This window comes from Pseudophryne corroboree, chromosome 12, assembly GCF_028390025.1.
Source record: "Pseudophryne corroboree isolate aPseCor3 chromosome 12, aPseCor3.hap2, whole genome shotgun sequence".
Taxonomy (NCBI): Eukaryota; Metazoa; Chordata; class Amphibia; order Anura; family Myobatrachidae; genus Pseudophryne; species Pseudophryne corroboree.
This window is the reverse complement of record NC_086455.1, coordinates 121,532,636-121,554,945: the sequence shown is the minus strand read 5'-3', so window position 1 is coordinate 121,554,945 and position 22,310 is coordinate 121,532,636. Positions and strand designations below refer to the sequence as shown.

Genomic DNA, 22,310 nt, shown 5'->3' with positions numbered 1-22,310 from the left:
CCAAAATCTATGAGGTTAGAAAGTTGGGATGCCGTTGTCTACATTCTGACTGTTGGGATCCTGCGCAGTGCGCTATTGATACAAACCCCATATAAATAATTTCTGGCCTCTGTACTGTAGCTGTATGGACCACCCTCATCTGACTGAGATCATTTTAAAAACTCCATGTTAAAGACTAAATCATACGGGGTCAGGATACAGACGCTGGAATACCGGCAGCGAGTGCAGCATGTCCCCTCGCTGGCCTTTGGTTGTCACAGGGTTATATTCCCCCTTGGGTGGTGGCGTGGACCACCACCCAAGTGGGGATTCCAGCCTGGGGTCAGGATTTCGACTCTCTGTATTTCACCGGGTGTCAGGATTTCCTGACAGACGGAATCATGACAGCCGGAAAATTGACTCCCTCCCCTTCATTCATGCATGGCTCATGTATGTTTATATATGCTATTAAGGGGGCAGTTCAATTGTTTGAATTAGCTCCTGTCTAAAGTGGCCAGGAGCCATTGTTTGAGAGACCAGCCCCAGTCTCTCGCACTGGATTAGCTGCGTAAAGCAGCTTCTCCTGGGTGTGATGCAGCTACGGTGTTGACCGTACACTGGGTATCCCGATTCAATAGTCGTTAAACATTTCAACAAACCATGCCTTGTGGATCAACCAAAGAGCAAACTAAAATATTTCTATGACCCCACGCAGGACATCTGGCTATGCTAAGATAAATAATCCCTCTCTCAAGTGGTCCACATTCTTCACTGAGATATTTTAGCAAAACCACAATCTGTAAACACCAGCTATGCTACATGCATTTATCATCTAAAAGAAAATTATGCCCTAATAGCAATTACTTTCCTTGATGAGAAGTCTGCTATATCATACATTGCTGCTAATAACACCTTTTTTAAAGGACTACACTTAGTGACTAGTGAATTAAAAAGCACTTTTGTTGTTTATGGCAATGTGCAATGAGCTTCGGATTGAGTTGAGGTGTTCTGGCATTAACACTGAGTAAAGAAAAAAAAGTGTTTCTATTGTTCTACACCACAACTGATTCCTAATTTTATGTCTTCTTGAAGCTGTATATATCTCAACCTTTCTCTAACCCAGGATGCACTTGACTCTACGTCTCAACTGTACACTCCTATGACGCCATATGATGACCTAAATATACAACCACTCCCTGGTACTTCATATACATCGGGTTTGGATCAATCCAAAGACCTTTCAGCAGACTTCTCTTCAGTTGACCTCAGTTTTCTGCCTGATGACCTCAATCCAGATCATGAAGACAAAGATGACTACCAAGGACATCAATACTCGTCTCAGATGCAGGACAGTGGCATTTGCATGGATACTTCTGTCCTATCTCAGCCATTCACCCCCTCAGAAAACAGGGATGCTTCTAATCTCTGCCCTATGCCCATTACCCCTATGACCCCAATGACTCCCATGACCCCTGTTGCTGAGATGTCTGGAATAATTCCTCAATTACAGTAAGTCACTATACAAATTGTCGTGGGAGGGCACGTATGATAAAACACAAAGGAAAGAAGAGTTAACTGTAGCAACTAAATAGCTGCTTCATTTCAGTTTCTAAATTGCGCTAGGAGGATAGTTATAGGTAGCATAACCTTGGTTTCTGATGGCCCTAGTATGGTGCCACCTGAGATCAGTCTCATGGATGGAACCATCCTATGTGACCTTGATGGCTACTATGCCTATAAAGGTCCAAGCATGTATTGCCAAGAGATTGACAGGAAATTCTGGGAATTACAGCTCCACAAGAAGTTTTTTTTTGTGTGTAGTTGACCCAATAATCCTCTCCACCTCTGGCTGGCACTACCCAATAGCTCCAGCAGCTGTCATTAACTAGTTTTAAGCTTCTAGAACAGGGATGGGGAACCTTCGGCCCTCCAGCTGTTGTTGAACTATACATCCCAGCATGCTTTGCAACAGTTTTAGCATGGCCAAATAGCAAAATTGTAGCAAGGCATGCTGGTATGTGTAGTTCAACAACACCTGAAGGGCCGAAGGTTCCCCATCCCTGTTGGTCAGAATTCCACTGTGCAAGCAACTCTATATAAGCTGGTTTCCACTTACATTATGTTTAGCTATGGCCAGCAAACTCAGAAATCTGAGAAATTTAGAAGTTTGCCTGTGGGAACATAAGCCACATTCAGATAACATTGGATCCTGGAACCCTGCTCCTTCCTCTGGAAAGGGGGCCTAGGTTGTGATGAGGGATCCAGTCTGAACCATCTAGCCCTGCAGTATACAATTCTGCCACAACTCATAAGCGGTGGAATCTGTGGTGGTGAGTATCGCAAGGACAGCTGTTTTTCAGAGTGCAGTGGAGCAATGTTGAATTGCTCCAGTATTTACGTATCTACTGTCTCAAATCATGGCGAGTTGATTACTTTATTATTGGGGACTCCCCGATAATGAATAGGCCCGTCAGTATCTTAATCTAGCTGCATATGGGCCAATGCAGTAAGCCAGGCAAAGCAACAGGGTTTGTTTCAAACATGTGGGGCATCAAATTTAATGAAACTGGACATTCATTAGCTCGAGCCCAGTAGCCAATCACTTTGAGGCGTGTTAGTTCTGTACCTCCAATACATAGTCTTCATTGATACATAGTCTTCATTGATGTAGGCCATGGTCATGGCCTAATTAGTCTTCATTGATGCCTTCATCCCTGATACCAAGCTTATTGTGCCACGTTTCCTAGCAGCCTATGTTTTCCCAGTGTGGGACTTTTGTTTTTGTGCCTATAATCTCTTCAGCGGACCAAAATGTTACTCATTATGACCCAAATGTACTGTAATACTTAAATCTAAATGTGAAAATATGGATATAATATATTTCTATGTATTCTAACCGAGACTTTTAACGTTGGCTATCCCTTTTGAATGAAATGATTGCATACACATTTTAAATGCAAACGTGTTTTACTCTCTTTTTGGTTTGTCCAGAAACATTGTGTCCACAGTGAATCTAGCCTGTAAACTTGACTTAAAGAAAATTGCCTTGCATGCCAGAAATGCAGAATACAACCCGAAGGTAGGATTCTCACTCCAGCACGCACTGCATGTATGTATGTAATATTTATGCAAAAATGCCTAACCATTGTTCATCCTGTCTTTAGAGATTTGCAGCAGTTATCATGAGAATCCGGGAACCCAGGACAACAGCACTTATATTCAGCTCTGGGAAAATGGTCTGTACTGGGGCAAAGAGGTAGGGCTAATATACTGTATATCTTATATTTGTATGATACAGATCATACATTAAATTTACTGTTAAACAGGTTGTGACTCTCAGCCTGTATTTCATGGCTTTCCCATTAGATGGAAATCCAACATTTATTTGTATATACCATAAAAGGGACCACATATGTGTCCTCATAAACCTAGAGAGGCATGGCGCGACTTAGACGCTCCACCAACGAAAGCAATTATCTGACCTTCATGGTTTTTACTACATTAGGCATCTCGGCATTGTAGCTGCATACAAAGTTACACATAACGGCTACATCCAGCGCCGTGTCCAGGATACCTGTGCTTTGTAACTTTTGCAGCATTAAACCCCTCTGTTGGGCCTGATGCTACCCCAAATCATACCTACCTACATGCTAGGGTAATAAATAGGTCTTGCTTTTTTTGTCTGATAAAATCCAGGTTGCTGGGCTAGGAAAGAGATGTGCAGCAAAGGCAGGCTTCCACAGAGGGTGATGTTCACTGCACTAGACCAATGATGCTGCACTATGAGGGGGCACAGACTTGGTACCCTGCTCTGTTTACCAGGCGTTGTGTTCTCTGTGACCAAGGACAGCAGTCCAGATCTCACTCCTGCACTAGCTGGCCTGGCCATGCAGGAGCAATTAATATACTGAAGTCACGCGTACATGGCCAAACCGTCTGTTTTCAGAACCATGCTGTATGTAACGTTCACAGCTGGTAGGTCTGGGCACTCTGCTGACATATAATCATGGACAACACTAACTGACTGGTGTACAACCAATTATATATGATATTCTCCTAGATTTCCGTAGCCACTATGACCTGTTCTATCAGAACAGGGGGCTCTCAGTAGCTGCCATGTGTTGTGTAGCACTGAATCAGTATCCTATAGATATTGGGTGACTTGCACCCCCCCCCCTGAGTCGGGGGGTCTGTACAGCACACCCTGTTGGCTCCCCTTTTGAAAGTGGGGGATTGTAAAGAAATGCGTACACTGTGGTCCTGCAGTGAATAGTGTGTTTTGTCCCCAAACCCCCTCCCCCCCCCCCCCCCCCCCCGAAAAAAAAAAAAGTGATTTGAAATTAATTTACACTTTTAAGGTATTTGAAAGGGCCCTACACACTCAGCGACCTGCGGCCAAGGTGACGAGGGTAGTAAATGTTGTTTCCACTCCCCACGGGCGACCTGGTGCAGGTGACGAGAGTAGTGAACGTTTTTTCCACTCCCCACGTCACCTGGCCCCATTCCCAAACATGCAGGTCATCCATATCGACCTGCATGTTCAAACGACGGGAGACCAACGATGAACGAGCGCGGGGACGCGCATTGTTCATGGTGGAAGCATGATGAATGATTTATCGTTCATATCTTTCAAAAAAATCGACCAGTGTGTAGTGCCCTTTAGAAAAATACTGTGTGTTCCTATACAAACTGGGAATTTTTGCCCAGCGTGTATGCACAGCGACAATTGTGAACATCTAGTGCCAGATTAAGGTCCACATGGGCCTGGAGCTGAAATTGCTGAAGGGCCTATTGTGTGCCCGCACAGGGGTGTGACCAGTGCTGTGGTGGCGTGACTAGTGATGTGGGGGTGCGACCTGTTCTGTGGGGTGGCATCCAGGGGTGTCCTTATGTGTCTTTATGTGCCTATGTCTGTATGTGCTCCTCTATGTCCAAATGTGTTACTCTATTTCTGTATGTGCTCCTCTATGTCCAAATGTGTTACTCTATTTCTGTATATGCTCCTCTATGTCCGTATGTACTTGTAGTGCCTATATGTGCTCTGCTATATCTTTATGTGCCTATATCTGTATGTGCTCCTATATGTTCGTATGTGCCTATATACGTATGTGCTTCTGTATGTACTTTTGTGTCTGTAGTATACCTATATGTGCTCTGCTATGTCTTTATGTGTCTATGTCTGAATGTGCTCCTGTATGTCCGTATGTACCTGTGTCTATATGTCCGTATGTGAATATGTCTACATGTGCCCCGCTATTGGTTGGGTATGGGATCCCAACAGTGAGGATGCCGGCGGTCAAAATACTGACACGTCTTGGTAAGTAAACTAACTCTACCCTTTACCCTCTCCCTAACCCTCTCCTCATGCAGTCTAACCCTAACCTTCCCCTTGCACAGCCAAATTCTAACCTCCCCCACCCGCAGCCTAACACTAACCTTCACCCTAGTGCCTAACCCTAACCTCCCCTGCCATACTTACTATATATTAGTGAGAGAGAGAGGGGGAGAGAATGGGGGAGAGAGGGGGGTTAGACAGAGAGAGAAGGGGGTTAGACACAGAGAGAGAAGGGGTGTAGAGAGAGAGAAGGGGTGTAGAGAGAGAGAGGGGTGTAGAGAGAGAGAGAGAGAAAGGGTGGAGAGAGAGAGGGTGGAGAAGTGGGAGAGAAAAAGGGTAAATACAGAGAGACACACAGAGTGAAGGGGGAGACACAAAGGGAGAAGGGGTAGGCAAAGAGAAAGAAGGGGGAGACAGAGAGAGAGGAAAGGGGGAGAGAGAGAGACGCACACAGAGGGGGAAGAGGGAGACAGAGAGGAGGTGAGAGGGAGAGAGAAAGAGGGGGAGTGACAGAGAGAAGGGGATGAGACACAGAGGGAGAAAGGAGAGACACACCGAGAAGGGGGAGACAGAGAGAGAGAAGGGGGGAGATAGAGAGAGGAGAGAGGGGATGAGGAGAGAGAGTAGGGGGGAGACAGAGACAGAGATTGAAAGAGAAAGAAGGGGGAGACATTGAGAGAGAGATGGGTTAAGATACAGAGAGAGATGTGAGAGAGAGCGATGAGGGGGAGAGGAGAGAGAGAGAAGGGGGAAACAGAGAGAAAGAAAAAGGGGGGAAACATGGAGAGAGAGATGGGGGAGACAGAGGAAAGGGAGAAGTGGGAGACGGAGAGGGGGGAGAAGTGGTAGAGATAGAAAGGGGGAGAGAGGGGTGATGAGAGAGAGGGAAGATTGAGAAGGGGGATACAGAGAGAGAGAGAGAGAGAAGGGGATACATATATAGAGAGACATGGGGAGACACACAGGGAGAGAATGGGGAGCAGAGAGAATAGGGAGAAGTGGGAAACAGCGAAAGGGGGGAGAAGTGCTAGAGATAGAAAGGGGTAGATAGAAAGGGGATGAGAGGAGAGAGAAATGGGGGACAGAGAGAATGGGAGGAGACACAGAGGGAGAAGGGAGAGACACACAGAGATTAGGGAGAGAGAGAGAGAGAGAGAGAGAGAGAGAAGGGGAAGACAGAGAGAGGGTGAGAGGGAGAGGAGAGAGCGAGAAGGGGGAGACACAGAGAAAGAAAGAGAAAGAAAGAAGGGGGAAACATGGAGAGAAAGAAGGGGGAGACACAGAGAAGAGGGAGAAGTGGGAAACAGATGGGGGAGAAGTGCTAGAGATAGAAAGGGGTAGAGAGGGGTGATGAGAGAGAAGGGGGATAGACAGAGAGAGAAAAGGGGGATACATAGAGAGAGAAGTGGGGAGACACACAGGGAGATAAGGGGGAGATAGAAAGAAGGGGGAAACAGAGAGAGACAGAGATAGAAGGGGGAGACACACAAAGAAAGAAGGGGGAGACCCACACGGGGAGAGAAGGGGGAGACCCACACGGGGAGATACAGGGGCTACAGAGAGATAGAGAAAGAGAAGGGGGGATACAGAGCGAGAGAGAAGGGGAGAGGGGGGAGACACAGAGAAGGGGGAGACAGAGTAAATGAAGGGGGTAGACAGAGAGAAGGGAGGGACAGTGAGGGAGAGAAGGGGGGAGACAGTGAGAGAGAAGGGGGGAGACCCACAGAAAGAGGAGAGAGAGAGGGGGGGAGGAGAGAGAGAGAGTGAAAAAAAGAAAAGGAAGGGGGCAGGGTAATGGGTTGAGACAGGCATCCCCTAACCCCGTACAGGTGGCACTTTGCTAACACGTGACTAGGCATCCCTTCCCTCTCCCTGTTATCAGTACTTTGCACCTTTGATAACAGCGGGTCCCCATCAGTGGCGCTGGCAGCATCGGCTCCCCGTCATTTGCACAGGTAGCAGTGGGTCCCGGCCATTTGCGGCGGCAGCAGCGGCTCTCCGTATTTGCGCAGGCAGCAGCGAGTCCCGGTCACATGCGCCGGCAGCAGCGGGTCCCGGTCATTCGGATCTTGCGGCTTTGAGCCGTGGCCAAAAGCACATGGCAGCGTCCAAGCGGAGGGAGAAGAAACATAAGTGGAGGGGAGAGGCCTGACCGCTTCAGCCCGCGGCCAGCCTCTTAGCACTTCAGTGCATCCGCACAGAGAAGCCATTCAACTGTACCGCACTACTGAAGAAGTGCGTGTGGAGTCGGACAGCAGGTGGGGTGGAGGGGTGAGGGACATAGTGGGCGGAGCTTCGGACGGCTACTGACAGTGGTGACAGTATGAAAACATAATTTTTTTGCTTGTCACCGATGTCTACCAGCACCATCTGGGCCTATGTTCATGGGGGGGGGGGCCTGGAGCTGCAGCTCCACCCGCCCCATTGTTAATCCGGCCCTGTAAACATCGCTGGCAGGATAATAGCTCAGTGCATACACACTGAGCTATGTTCCCTGTGCCCAGCGATGTTCACGGGGGAGGATGAAGCACTTTCCACAGTAGGAGACTGTAGAAAGTGCTTCACTCTGCTGTTCAAACAACCCGACGGACGGTGGCGGACACACACAAACACACACACATACGTTTGGACTGGACCACAGGGGCACAGGGGAAACCACTGGTGGGCCCTACTGCCTGGGGCCCCACCTCCTGCTCTAAGGATCAGGTTCCAGACTGTGCACTTAACGTCTACATTAGACATATGTTACCTGATACTGGACTATGGTGTATTTTCTACAGTGCATTGCTGTTATGAATATGTTATTAATCTGGTACATTATCATGCATGCAGCAGCTGAATTTACTGTATATATTTCTGAAGCGGCCCAGACATTGCACTCTTTAATGGTTTGTCAAACCAATGTGGTGGCAGGCCACACCCCCTCTGCAGACTGGCCACACCCCTAACACAGGCCCCTACCACTGCATTCCCCCGGTGGGCCCTATATGCCCCAGTCTGACACTGTGTGTTGTGTGTGTGTGTGTGTGTGTGTGTGTGTGTGTGTGTGTGTGTGTGTGTGTGTGTATATATATATATATATATATATATATATATATATATATATATATAATGAAACAAAGAGGAGGTATTAGTCTGAAGGCTGAGAGTCTGCCCTGCACTTTGTTTATAGGAGCACTGAGCAGCCATCCCCCTCAGCCAGTGGATCGAAGTGGATTATTTATAGAACTGAAACTGGGAAAGGTCACTTCCATGGGGCAGTATCTATCGTTTGCATTAGGGCTAATTGATAAGTCACAGCTTGTACTCATAAACTACACTTTACAAGACACTACTGCCATTTGTAAACTAAACTGAAAGGAACAGTAAGACATCCCTACATTCCATTCCAGCTACAGCAGTACTTATCTATGGGACAGTCGTACAAAGCAATGGACTGACTCCTCTGAGGTACTCTGGCTCCTCTACTATTACATACTTTAGAGCAGGGGTGGCCAACCCGTCAGTGACAGAGCCAAAAAAACTTGTTAGGTACGTCAAAGAGCCGACATTGAGCTGATGGCGCACATGCAAAAATAGAATGTGGCCTTGTGCCAGCTAGACCACGCCCCTGGTATAAAATACATTGAAAAAGCCAGAACAGAAAATATTTTTTTTTAAGCCAGATCCATTGAAAAAGCCACTTTCACATAAAATAATTGAAAACACCAGATTCACATAATAAACTTCATCTCCCCCATGTGTCACTCCAGTCAACACCCTCCTGTCACTCCAGCCAACTGCCCCATGTGTCACTCCTGCTAGCACCCTCCTATGTCCAGCCGGCTCCCCTGTGTCTCTCCAGCCAGCTCTGCCATGTGTCACTCTAGCCCACCCTCATGTATCACTACAGCCCCCCCATCAACTCGTGCCATTGCAGCAGCCCCTAATGTGTCCTCTGTTTGCTGGTGGGTGTCTCACCTCTAGTATCCGACTCCTTCAGTTTTCAATCCCTGTAGTGCTGCTGCGTGTCTGGCTGGAGTGCAGCGGTTTCTGTATCTGTTGTGGTCACATGATTTAGAGTGTTGGGAGCCACATTTGAATAAAGAAAGAGGCACATGCGGCTCAAGAGCCACAGGTTGGCCACCGCTGCTTTAGAGCTTTAATATGAGACAAGCAGGACTTTTCCCGGAGTTACCCGGTTGATAGTGTGAGATGTAGTACTTGTTTTTTTTTTTTGTTTTTTTTCTAATTGCATTATATTTTGATCCAATTTGGGAAAGCTATATACATTTTTAACAGCAGTTTTAACAGTCTGTATGAATTAGTCACTGTTTGACACTGAGCTGAGGCATCGGTTTGTCCAATAAATGTATTTTAATTCAGTGCTTTCTGGTTTGCCCTTGTAATGTATGTGTGTCATTTATGGGATAGAGGTGCTTCAAACTAGTGCAGCTAATCTGAATGTTGCACATATGCACAGCTGCTTTTTGCAAACAGTATGGAACCCTGGTTCAGGTTGTAAGTGTTTAAAAACTAAATTATGTCAAGCAGTGTGGCTTTATCCTTGTTTTAGGAGCCTATTCTTTTGTGTATTTGTGTATGAACTGTATACAGTTACATTTTTATGCAGTTTATATGTTTGAACACATTGCCTTGTTATAGTATGACCTACAATATGTAATGGGCTAATTTGTCTCATGGGGACTATATCCAAGCACAAATTGACCAATTATCTGACAGTGTATGGCAATGTCAGATAATTGGTCGTCCTGCCCTGGTGAATTTAATCTCATACGTGAGATGACAGGTTATTCCGCAATAGCATGTATATAGAATAATCAGGTCACTTTTGCACTAGTAGTGATATTTAGAGGTGGTGTTTTTGTGTGACAGTGAGGAGCAGTCCCGGCTGGCAGCGAGGAAGTACGCGCGTGTTGTACAGAAGCTGGGGTTTCCTGCTAAATTCCTTGACTTTAAAATTCAGAACATGGTGGGAAGCTGTGATGTGAAATTCCCAATACGCCTGGAAGGTTTGGTCCTGACTCATCAGCAGTTTAGTAGGTAAAATACCCTTTAATAAACTACTTTATCACCAATTTAAATATTGTATGTTAGAACTGGGTCTATTTGGGCTTTATAAACTATTGTCTAATAAGTAATAATCCAGTTGATAATAATCCAGTTATTTTGCATGTACAAAAAAATGGCAAAACCTTGAGGTTTAAATTTGAAAAAAAAAACTTCCAGCCTGTGGAAATGGGGACTGACCTTCAGGTGCTAAAGGGGGGTACTCAATCTGACTAGCTTGCTTAGATTTTAAAGCAGGATCTCTCCGTGTGTACCCCTCACAGTGATAGCGATGCGCAGCCCCGCGCATCGCTATCGCTGCTGCTAGATTGGCCTGCATGCAGGCCAATCTAGCGAGTCGCTCACTTCACCCGCTGGGTGAAATAAGCGGCCCGCTCCCCCCGCACGCTCAGCACACATCACGCTGTGCTGAGCGGCGGGAGAGATGTGTGCTGAACGGTTCGCTCAGCACACATCTCTCACATCGGCCAGTGAGTACACTGTTGCTCATACAATTGTGCTGCATCTGGTAAGGGTTTTGCCTTGCACCTTTAGTAGGGGTCACCCTCTGCTTGCTGAGAAGTGAATGTTACCTTTCCCCAGGGGATTGGGGAAAAGAGCTGTATTCTGTATGGCTGCTTGCTGTCTGTGAAAACATATTTCAGAGATGGAAGTGGGTAACTTAAAACTCTGAGCTGGGAGCACGCGATGTGATTGGACAAGTACTAGGGAATATGTAATGAGGTGCTGCATTCACGCAACTCTGCACACCTATTGGAGGCTCGTGTCCAACACTGGTAAATGGCTTGGAGTATACAGTAACTGTGTAAACTCCATGGGAGGGGCACGGTATATTTCAGTTCAGGAAAAAGCACCTGGTAAAGGGGTTAGCAGTTGATTTGCCGACGGACACAATACAGACAGTCATAATCCTGACAGCCGTTGACCGACAGTCAAAATACAGACATGGTCAAAATACTGACATTCATCATGCCGACATGTTCAAAATGGCGAAATAGCCAGAATACCGACTTTTCAAATGCCGACATGCATTTTTCACAAATTTTTGCCCCAAAACAGACCTGTTCCTACTTTACCATCCCAGTGGACCTGGAGGTGGAATATAATAGTGCCTGAAGCATGGTGAGCAAACTTAGATGGTGTCCATGTCAACATTGACAAAAAACAAACCGAAAAACTCATGTCTGTATTTTGAACATGTCGGCATTTTGAACATGTCGGCATAATGGATGTCTGTATTTTGACCATATCTGTATTTTAACTGTTGGCCAGTGGCTGTCAGGATGATAACTGTCGGTATTGTGTCCGTCAGTAAATCATACCCAGTAAAGGTGTGGGGACTGTGCCAACATGGGCATCAAGTTGTGAGCATTTATAAGAATGACCAACTCTGTCCAGTTAATCTTTATTTGTAAAGTGCCAAGGAATATCCCGGAGCTATATAAGTGGGTGTGGATTATTGCATCGACAGTTTCTAGGTCGACAATGTTTGAGTCGACCACTATAGGTCGACAAGCACTAGGTCGTCAGGGTTGGAAAGTCGACAGGGGTTCTAGGTCGACAGTTCAAAAGGTCGACATGAGTTTTTCATGGGTTTTTTGTGTCGTTTTCTCCATACAGTGACCGGGAAGTCCAGTTAGTGCACCGTGGCCCCTCGCATGGCTCGCTTCGCTCGCCATGCTTCGGGCAAGGTGCCTCACTCCGCTACTGCTTCGCTCGGCACAGATTACCATTCCAATCGTAGTCCACGTGGATCGTTAAGTATGTAAAAGTTCCAAAAAAAGTGTGAAAAAGTCATGCCGACCTAGAAACCATGTTGACCTAGTGACTGTCGACCTAAACATTGTCGCCCTTCAGATCGGATCCCATATAAGTAGCTGTTACCCAACAAGACAGCAGCAAAGATGTAGGTTACTTCCTTTCAAGTTCTGAAGGGGGCATGAAATAATGGTGCATGGGAATAACTGAACAGGGCCAAATGTGAGTGTATCTAACACTGCATCTGGGTGTGAACTAGAAATGTGCAAATATACACTTTACCTACAACACGTCTCAGACCATTTTAATGCATGTGGCCAGAATTGTCCACTCTACAAAATGTAATCAGAATGTCGACACTAAGGATGTCAACACATGAAATTAGGGTTTGGTTGAAACCGTCTATAATATTGTATCAGGATGCTGAATGGCAGCATTTTATATCACACCCCCAGTCTACAGCTCATTACAGTATTCGTGCCATGGTGCCAACTGGATTGAAGATGGGCCGGCACAGACCAACAGGCAAAAAAGAAGTCTGGTACATTCTAAAGCAAGTGATGCCAAGTGTCATGATTGTCTTGTTTCTCACTGAAACATGCACTTTGTGTGATATAAATATAAATATATATATATATATATATATATATATATATATATATAAAATAATATAATTAATTTTTTTTTCTTTTTTTTTCTCTTCTATAGTATTTAGTATGTGCAACTTTTACGTGTTTTTGTGTGCTTACAGTTATGAACCTGAATTGTTTCCAGGACTTATTTACAGGATGGTGAAACCAAGGATTGTGCTGCTCATATTTGTGTCCGGAAAGGTTGTATTAACGGGTAAGTTGGTATATTCAGCGCTCTGGTGACTTCACCCATTGATCACTGCCCTCAAACTTAAAAAAAAAAAAAAGGATATATACAGATGCGTTCATTACTAGCAGATATGGTTTGGAATTGTATCTCGTGTCCTTAGCTCAAGTCTGAGAAAATTACCTTTCCTTCAGTGCTCTACCCCACTGTACAAAATGCCCTTATCGGTGAACTACATTGTGACAGGTGGTCTTTCTGCCCGTTCATCCCAGAACTATACTTCTAGTAGAATACCTGCCCAAATTTTGTGTGGCAGTCCAGACTTTTGTGAAGAAGTGGAGGGGTAGGTGGATCTGAATTTAGTCATATTTATGCTTTTGGAGTGTTGGGAGAAGTGTTTACCTATTCAAGGACCAAACCACACTCTCATGCACTGTCATCTGTGCTCCATGTTTTTACAGTATGACAATGAACTACCTTGGTGAAGGAGTTTAAATTCTGTAGCAGCTGATTGTATCAATCCGTAAAGAGTCGAGAAGTTGCCCATAACTTTGTTTTATCAAGCCCATTCTATAAAATGATACTGAGGTGCATACTGATTGGTTGCCATGGGCAACTTCTCCACTGGTCCACTTCAGCATTCTTTTCACTGCTTGATACATCAACCCCCTATAATATTTTCTGTATATCTCTATCAAGCTGGGACAGCAGGCGACATACTGTATTGCTTTTATTGTGAGGTGATTATTTTGGATGAAATTTGTTACTTTGCCACCAGCCTATAATGGTAATCCTGGTACTGAAGTGGACCACAGCATCCTCTACGGACTAGGAGAAAAGGATTTACCGGTAGGTATTAAAATCCTATTTTCTCATACGTCCTAGAGGATGCTGGGGTCCACTTCAGTACCATGATTACCATTATAGGCTGGGTTTGAAAAACGACAGTTAGGAGCTGACTGGCTGGTCCTTTATCACCTTCCACTTTATCACTTCACCGAGCTTAATAAATCTGCCCCAGAGTTCCTTATCCAGGTTAACCAATCCACCACCTTTGTCAGCTGGTTTCAAAACAATACTTTTATCTTCTTTGAATTCTGTAAAGAGGGGTTCTCACGGAGCGATATTTGATTATAATTTGAGCATTAACGCTCCGTGTGTACCCCCTACAGCGATAGCGATGCGCAGCCCCGCGCATCGCTATAGCTGGTGATAGATTGGCCTGCATGCAGGCCAATCTAGCGGGTCGCTCACTTCACCCGCTGGGTGAAATGAGCGCCCCACACGCTCAGCACAGATTGCGCTGTGCTGAGTGGCGGGAGAGATGTGTGCTGAGCGGTTCGCTCAGCACACATTTCTCCCGCATCGGCCCGTCTATATGGGCCTTTAGTGCTTCCTTCTCAGATTATGTTAGATTGAATTTTTGCTTTTCTTTTCCAGTCATTTTTCTAATGTCGTCCTCTACAAGTCTTTGAAAAGTCTCTATGTGTGCTCCTTTGAAATGAGCAAGGAAAAATTTTGAAGTTGATTTTAGTGTTGGTTGGGTATATTTTTTTTCTTCTTGTGACTGTTCCTCTCGAATACTTTCCTCTTGTGAAAAGAATTTCATAATGCAAAGTTTTCTTACAAATCTTTGGGTATCAATATAGAGGTCAAACTGGTTAGCATTTGAATGGGGACAGAACTTTAAACCTTTTATTTAGAAGCGATATTTGCTGTTCTGTGAGGGTTTTTTTGCTCAAATTGTATATTCCTTCATTATTCTGTGTTGATGAGGTTGTGTTTATTTTCGTCTTTGCCTTTCCACCTCGGATTCCCCTTCTCCTGGGGAAAATTAGATTATTATTTTTTTTTTTTTAATATATTATTTTTTTGGTGTGTTTATTCTGGCAACTTGAAGGTCCTGGTAATTCCTGTGGCTTCTCTTTTTCTATAAGCAATTCTAAAAAATCTTCATGATCATAATCGTCGTCTTCTACCGTGTAGGCTCGTTTCCTGGGTCTTGTTCCATTTTTTATTTCCTCAGCAAAATTCCGTGATTCAATATTCTGCGTGAGTGTTAATGCTTGCGTACAATTTATATTCTCCTCTACCCTCCCTTTCTCTGACGTCCTAGTGGATGCTGGGAACTCCGTAAGGACCATGGGGAATAGACGGGCTCCGCAGGAGACTGGGCACTCTTAAAAGAAAGATTAGGTACTATATCTGGTGTGCACTGGCTCCTCCCTCTATGCCCCTCCTCCAGACCTCAGTTAGAATCTGTGCCCGGCCAGAGCTGGATGCACTTAGTGGGCTCTCCTGAGCTCACTAGAAAAGAAAGTATTTGTCAGGTTTTTTATTTTCAGTGAGATCTGCTGGCAACAGACTCACTGCTACGAGGGACTGAGGGGAGAGAAGCAAACCTACCTGCTTGCAGCTAGCTTGTGCTTCTAAGGCTACTGGACACCATTAGCTCCAGAGGGATCGAACACTGGGCCCGACCTCGATCGTCCGTTCCCGGAGCCGCGCCGCCGTCCCCCTTGCAGAGCCAGAAGACGGAAGATAAAGATGAAAAACGGCTGCTGAAGACTCCTGTCTTCATTAAGGTAGCGCACAGCACTGCAGCTGTGCGCCATTGCTCCCATAGCACACCACACACTCCGGTCACTGTTGGGTGCAGGGCGCTGGGGGGGGGGCCCTGGGCAGCAATTAGTTTACCTTTTGGCACAAATAGCACATAATACAGTGTATAACACTGTTTATGTGCAAAGCCCCCCGCCATTAACATTATAAAAAGCGGGAGAAGCCTGCCGCTAAAGGGGCGGGGCTATCTTCCTCAGCACAGCCAGCGCCATTTTCTCTTCACAGCTCCGCTGGAAGGACGCTCCCCAGGCTCTCCCCTGCAGTATCCAGTACAACAAGGGTAAAAAAGAGAGGGGGGGCACATAAATTTAGGCGCAAATTGGTCTTAATAAGCAGCTATTGGGAAAAATCACTCAGTATAGTGATAATCCCTGTGTTATATAGCGCTGTGGTGTGTGCTGGCATACTCTCTCTCTGTCTCCCCAAAGGACTTTGTGGGGTCCTGTCCTCAGTCAGAGCATTCCCTGTGTGTGTGCGGTGTATCGGTACGGCTGTGTCGACATGTTTGATGTGAAGGGCTACGTGGAGGCGGAGCAGGAGCCGATAAGTGTGATGTCGCCCCCTACGGGGCCGACACCGGAGTGGATGGATATGTGAAGGTATTAACCGACAGTGTCAACTCTTTACATAAAAGGTTTGATGACGTAACAGCCTTGGGACAGCCGGCATCTCAGCCCGCGCCTGCCCAGGCGTCTCAGAGGCCATCAGGGGCTCAAAAACGCCCGCTAGCTCAGATGGCAGACACAGATGTCGACACGGAGTCTGACTCCAGTGTAGACGAGGATGAGACAAATGTACAGTCCACAAGGGCCATCCGATGCATGATTACGGCAATGAAAAATGTGTTGCACATTTCTGACATTAACCCGGTTACCACTAAAAAGGGTATTATGTTTGGGGAGAAAAAGCAGCCAGTGACTTTTCCCCCATCTGATGAATTAAATGAATTGTGTGAAGAAGCGTGGTGTTCCCCTGATAAGAAACTAGTGATTTCTAAGAGGTTACTGATGGCGTACCCTTTCCCGCCAACGGATAGGTTACGCTGGGAGACATCCCCTAGGGTGGACAAGGCGCTCACACGATTATCTAAAAGGGTGGCACTGCCGTCTCAGGATACGGCCGCCCTAAAGGAGCCTGCAGATAGAAAGCAGGAGGCTATCCTGAAGTCTGTATATACACACTCAGGTACTATACTGAGACCTGCTATTGCTTCAGCATGAATGTGTAGTGCTGCAGCAGCATGGTCTCAACATTCCACATTGTTTGTGGTACCGAAACCAGACGGTTCGGTGAGACCCATTCTAAATTTGAAATCCTTGAACACTTATGTAAGGAAGTTCAAGTTCAAAATGGAATCGCTCAGGGCGGTTATTGCAAGCCTGGAAGAGGGGGATTTTATGGTGTCGCTGGACATCAAGGACGCTTATCTGCATGTCCCCATTTACCCACCTCACCAGGAGTACCTCAGGTTTGTGGTACAGGACTGTCATTACCAATTCGAGACGTTGCCGTTTGATCTGTCCACGGCACCGAGGGTATTTACCAAGGTAATGGCCGAAATGATGATACTCCTTCGGAAGAAGGGAGTTATAATTATCCCGTACTTGGACGATCTCCTTATAAAGGCGAGGTCCAAGGAGCAGTTGTTAGTCAACGTAGCACTATCTCGGGAAGTGCTGCAACAGCACGGCTGGATTCTGAATATCCCAAAGTCGCAGCTGATTCCTGCGACGCATCTGCTGTTCTGGGCATGATTCTGGACAAGTGGTCCGGATCGCATCTTCAGATGCATCGGCTGATCACCCTGTCCCCGAGGGCCAGGGTGTCTCTGCTGTGGTGGCTGCAGAAGGCTCATCTTCTCGAGGGCCGCAGATTCGGCATACAGGACTGGGTCCTGGTGACCACGGATGCAAGCCTCCGAGGTTGGGGGGCAGTCACTCAGGGAAGGAACTTCCAAGGACTGTGGTCAAGTCGGGAGACTTCCCTTCACATAAATATTCTGGAACTAAGGGCCATTTACAACGCCCTGAGTCAAGCAGAACCCCTGCTTCAAAACCAACCGGTGCTGATTCAGTCAGACAACATCACGGCGGTCGCCCATGTAAACCGACAGGGCGGCACAAGAAGCAGGATGGCGATGGCAGAAGCCACAAGGATTCTCCGATGGGCAGAGAATCACGTGCTAGCACTGTCAGCAGTGTTCATTCTGGGAGTGGACAACTGGGAAGCAGACTTCCTCAGCAGGCACGACCTCCACCCGGGAGAGTGGGGACTTCATCAGGAAGTCTTCACGCTGATTGTAAATCGTTGGGAACGGCCACAGGTAGACATGATGGCGTCCCGTCTCAACAAAAAGCTAAAAAAAATATTGCGCCAGGTCAAGGGACCCTCAGGCGATAGCTGTGGACGCACTAGTGACACCGTGGGGGTACCAGTCGGTTTATGTATTCCCTCCTCTTCCTCTCATATCCAAGGTACTGAGGATTGTAAGAAAGAGAGGAGTAAGAACTATACTCATCGTTCCGGATTGGCCAAGAAGAACTTGGTACCCAGAACTACAAGAAATGATCTCAGAGGACCCATGGCCTCTGCCTCTCAGACAGGACCTGTTAAAACATGGGCCCTGTCTTTTCCAAGACTTACCGCGGCTGCATTTGACGGCATGGCGGTTGAACGCCGGATCCTAACGGAAAAGGGCATTCCAGATGAAGTGATTCCTACGCTGATAAAGGCTATGAAAGACGTGACAGCACAACATTATCACCGTATATGGCGAAAATATGTTGCTTGGTGTGAGGCCAGGAAGGCCCCTACGGAAGAATTCCAGCTGGGTCGATTCCTGCACTTCCTACAGTCAGGAGTGACTATGGGCCTAAAATTAGGATCCATAAAGGTCCAGATTTCGGCCCTATCTATTTTCTTTCAAAAAGAACTGGCTTCACTGCCTGAAGTTCAGACGTTTGTTAAGGGAGTGCTGCATATTCAGCCCCCTTTTGTGCCTCCAGTGGCACCTTGGGATCTTAACGTTGTGTTGGATTTCCTGAAATCCCACTGGTTTGAGCCACTTAAGACCGTGGAGCTAAAATATCTCACGTGGAAAGTGGTCATGCTATTGGCCTTAGCTGCGGCTAGGCGTGTGTCAGAATTGGCGGCTTTGTCGTGTACAAGCCCTTATCTATATGGACAGGGCAGAATTGAGGACTCGTCCCCAATTTCTCCCTAAGGTGGTATCAGCGTTTCATTTGAACCAACCTATTGTGGTGCCTGTTGCTACTAGGGACTTGGAGGACTCCAAGTTACTAGATGTAGTCAGGGCTTTGAAAATATATATAGCCAGGACAGCTGGAGTCAGGAAAACTGACTCGCTGTTTATCCTGCATGCGCCCAACAAGTTGGGTTCTCCTGCTACAAAGCAAACTATTGCGCGCTGGATCTGTAGCACGATTCAGCAAGCTCATTCTGCGGCAGGATTACCGCATCCTAAATCAGTAAAAGCCCATTCCACAAGGAAGGTGGGCTCTTCTTGGGCGGCTGCCCAAGGGGTCTCGGCTTTACAGCTTTGCCGAGCTGCTACTTGGTCGGGTTCAAACACATTTGCTAAGTTCTACAAGTTTGATACCGTGGCTGAGGAGGACCTTGCCTTTGCTCATTCGGTGCTGCAGAGTCATCCGCACTCTCCCGCCTGTTTGGGAGTTTTGGTATAATCCCCATGGTCCTTACGGAGTTCCCAGCATCCACTAGGATGTCAGAGAAAATAAGAATTTACTCACCGGTAATTCTATTTCTCGTAGTCCGTAGTGGATGCTGGGCGCCCGTCCCAAGTGCGGACTCTCTGCAATACATGTATATAGTTATTGCTTAACTAAAGGGTTATTGTTATGAGCCATCTGTTACTGAGGCTCAGTTGTTGATCATACTGTTAACTGGGTATGGTTATCACGAGTTGTACAGTGTGATTGGTGTGGCTGGTATGAGTCTTACTCTGGATTCCAAATCCTTTCCTGGTAATGTCAGCTTTTCCGGGCACAGTTTCCCTAACTGAGGTCTGGAGGAGGGGCATAGAGGGAGGAGCCAGTGCACACCAGATATAGTACCTAATCTTTCTTTTAAGAGTGCCCAGTCTCCTGCGGAGCCCGTCTATTCCCCATGGTCCTTACGGAGTTCCCAGCATCCACTACGGACTACGAGAAATAGAATTACCAGTGAGTAAATTCTTATTTTTTCCCTATCTATAGCACTTCCCAAGTGTATTACTTATATTAGATCTGGTTGCTTATTTCTTAGATGGTGGGTATTTTTACCTTTGATTCTGCCCGCCTTGTAAAACGTTCTACAGTAAATCGGTCATGTGATAGTACATGTCTTTTAATTAGCAATCGTTGCCTTATAAGTTGCTGCATCCATGATTACAGGGGAAGGTGACCCCTCACATTGGGGTAAGAATATTTACAGCAATATCACAGAATACAGAATAGTCGATGGAGATTATTCATTGTGATAATTACATTTTTTTCTAAAATATTTAATCCTCCTATTACACACATTTAAAGTACCACCTCTATTCAGCCCAATAGAAATTCTAATCTTTCTCTCCTCATATTCACCAAATATCTCACTCTTGGTATTTCCACATCTGAAACATCTCTAAGATCGGGCCCTTTCTCACCCCTGATACTACCAAAACACTACGCATTTACTCATTTTCCGCCTCCACTATTGTAATCTCCCGTTCTCTGGCCTCCCCTCTCTCAACTTTCCCCCCATTTTAACCTATGAATGCTGCTGCCTGTCTCCTTTTCCTCTCTAACTGCTCTCCTCTTACCCCGCATCTAACTTCATTGGCTCCCAATCCAGTTAAAACTCCTGATCCTGACTTAAAAAACACTCTAACAAATACACCCTCATACATGTTTCCGCATTCCCTCCCTCCTGTCCCTTACACTCTTTCTTTGATTGCCGGCTCAACTGATTACCTCTGTGGCTGGGCCGGTTCTAGCCCTTTTTGCACCCTGGGTGGGAAATAGGGGCGTGGCTTCATACAGGGGGCGTGGCCAGTTACGCCCCCTGTACAGTAGAGTAGCGCCGCTGAAATGCTGAGCGGTGCGCACTGCACAGCAAAGGTCCTCTCCACGAAGAGAAACTAGATGCGTAGCGTCTAGTTCCCTTCACAGGGGGACACAGCCGGGGGACACAGCGGGCAGCGGGGGGCACAGCAGTAGCGGATCTTGCCATGGTGCGGCGCCCTCCGGAAGGCGGCACCTCGGGCAAAATTCCTACTTCTTGCCCGTGGCAAGATCCGCTACTGCTCCCTGGGTACCTCCACTAATGCATGTCTGCATGTCTCCAAGACTAAAAACACACCTATTCATCAGAGCCTACCATCAAGTCTCCTAATTCTACACTACTCCCTCCTTCCCTCTCCTATGCTTCTCCCTAGATCACCATCCAACTGTTCTCCCCTCCACTGAGCATTAAGCTCGCCTGGGCATGGCACGCCTTTCTCATATTTCATCCCACTATATTTGCTTCCAGTTCCCCTTGTCTCATTTCCTACCTTTCAGTGACTCTGCCTCTGTATGCTCACCCTCCACTGGGCACAGGCTCACCATGTACTGGACTGCTCCCTCATCAACTCCTACTTCTGGTTATAAATCTGTACTGTTCCACAGTTATTTCAACTGGTCATAGTCATGTCGTGTGTGTGTGTTAATTTTTCCTGTACTGTGGAAACTGTGGCACTTTAAGAATAATAAAGATAAGATAATAAAAATAATTATAAAATATTGATGCACATGTAGGATATTATCAGTATGAAGAATGATTTCTTACATTTTTTTAATTTTATTTTTTTAATTCTATGGGTGCATTCATATATTATGTAATTTCAAATTTTACATTTTTGGTTAATAAAATGCAGAATTGTTTTGGGGGAAAATTACTGTTTCAGGCAAGCACCAAAACCATAGAGTGTTCTCCAGTATAATGTAAAGTAACACTCCTGGTCTGGATAAAACAAAACAAAAAAAAAAACATTAATACATTGTAACAAAACTATTCCAAAAAATATTGACTATCTGTACATAATTGTGGACTATAAGATTTCTTCTTCTTTTTAATCTACATAAAACGTAGGATAAATCGTACCCTCAAAATATCTTTTTGCCTTCTCATCTCTTTTGTAGGTGCAAAAGAACGGTCGGAAATCTATGATGCTTTTGAAAATATATATCCTATACTGAAGGGTTTTAAGAAAACAACATAATGCAGACACCAAAAAAGACTCATCTTGTGCGTATAATATTTTTAATGTAAATAGTTCTAAAAAAAAAAAAAGTTTACAATTGGTTTTTGCATTAACTTTATATGTGTGGCCTTTGATTTAAGCATTTCCTTCCCGAATTTACACATTTATGTCAGATGAAAAAAACATGTTGTACTGTGGGTGTACATACATCGAAACTGTCCAGATTTTCGCAGGACAGTCACATTTTTGGGGGCACAAGAACAATAGAGATAAAGTGCTTATGGTCACTAATGAAATGAGTAGGTCACTGCAATCCACATATTAAATGAACACGTACATTTAATATAACAATAAATAAAAAACAACAAAACATTTTTTTTTTGGGGGGGGGGGGGGGGGGGGAGTAGTGGTTGGGAGGCTCCCTGTCACTCGCTGCCCTGTCTATTAATGAGCGATGGGGTCCTGAGCATGCTCCCACAGTGA

At 45.8% G+C, this 22,310-nt stretch overlaps 1 protein-coding gene across 2 annotated transcripts in view; it reads left to right on the top strand.

Annotated features, from left to right (window-relative positions):
• The window catches only part of TBPL2 (TATA-box binding protein like 2), a 45,244-nt gene extending 23,135 nt beyond the window's left edge, over positions 1–22,109 (top strand). The window contains exons 2-7 of one of the 2 annotated variants that reach the window (XM_063947246.1): positions 1,103–1,488; positions 2,971–3,058; positions 3,144–3,235; positions 10,190–10,357; positions 12,917–12,988; positions 21,766–22,109. In XM_063947246.1, the coding sequence (XP_063803316.1) occupies positions 1,103–1,488; positions 2,971–3,058; positions 3,144–3,235; positions 10,190–10,357; positions 12,917–12,988; positions 21,766–21,793 (834 nt within the window). In that variant the 3' untranslated portion in view covers positions 21,794–22,109. Of the gene's footprint in view, positions 1–1,102; positions 1,489–2,970; positions 3,059–3,143; positions 3,236–10,189; positions 10,358–12,893; positions 12,989–21,765 lie in introns of both variants that reach the window. The other variant, XM_063947245.1, reaches the window with a different exon arrangement.
• Positions 22,110–22,310: the final 201 nt, after the last annotated feature.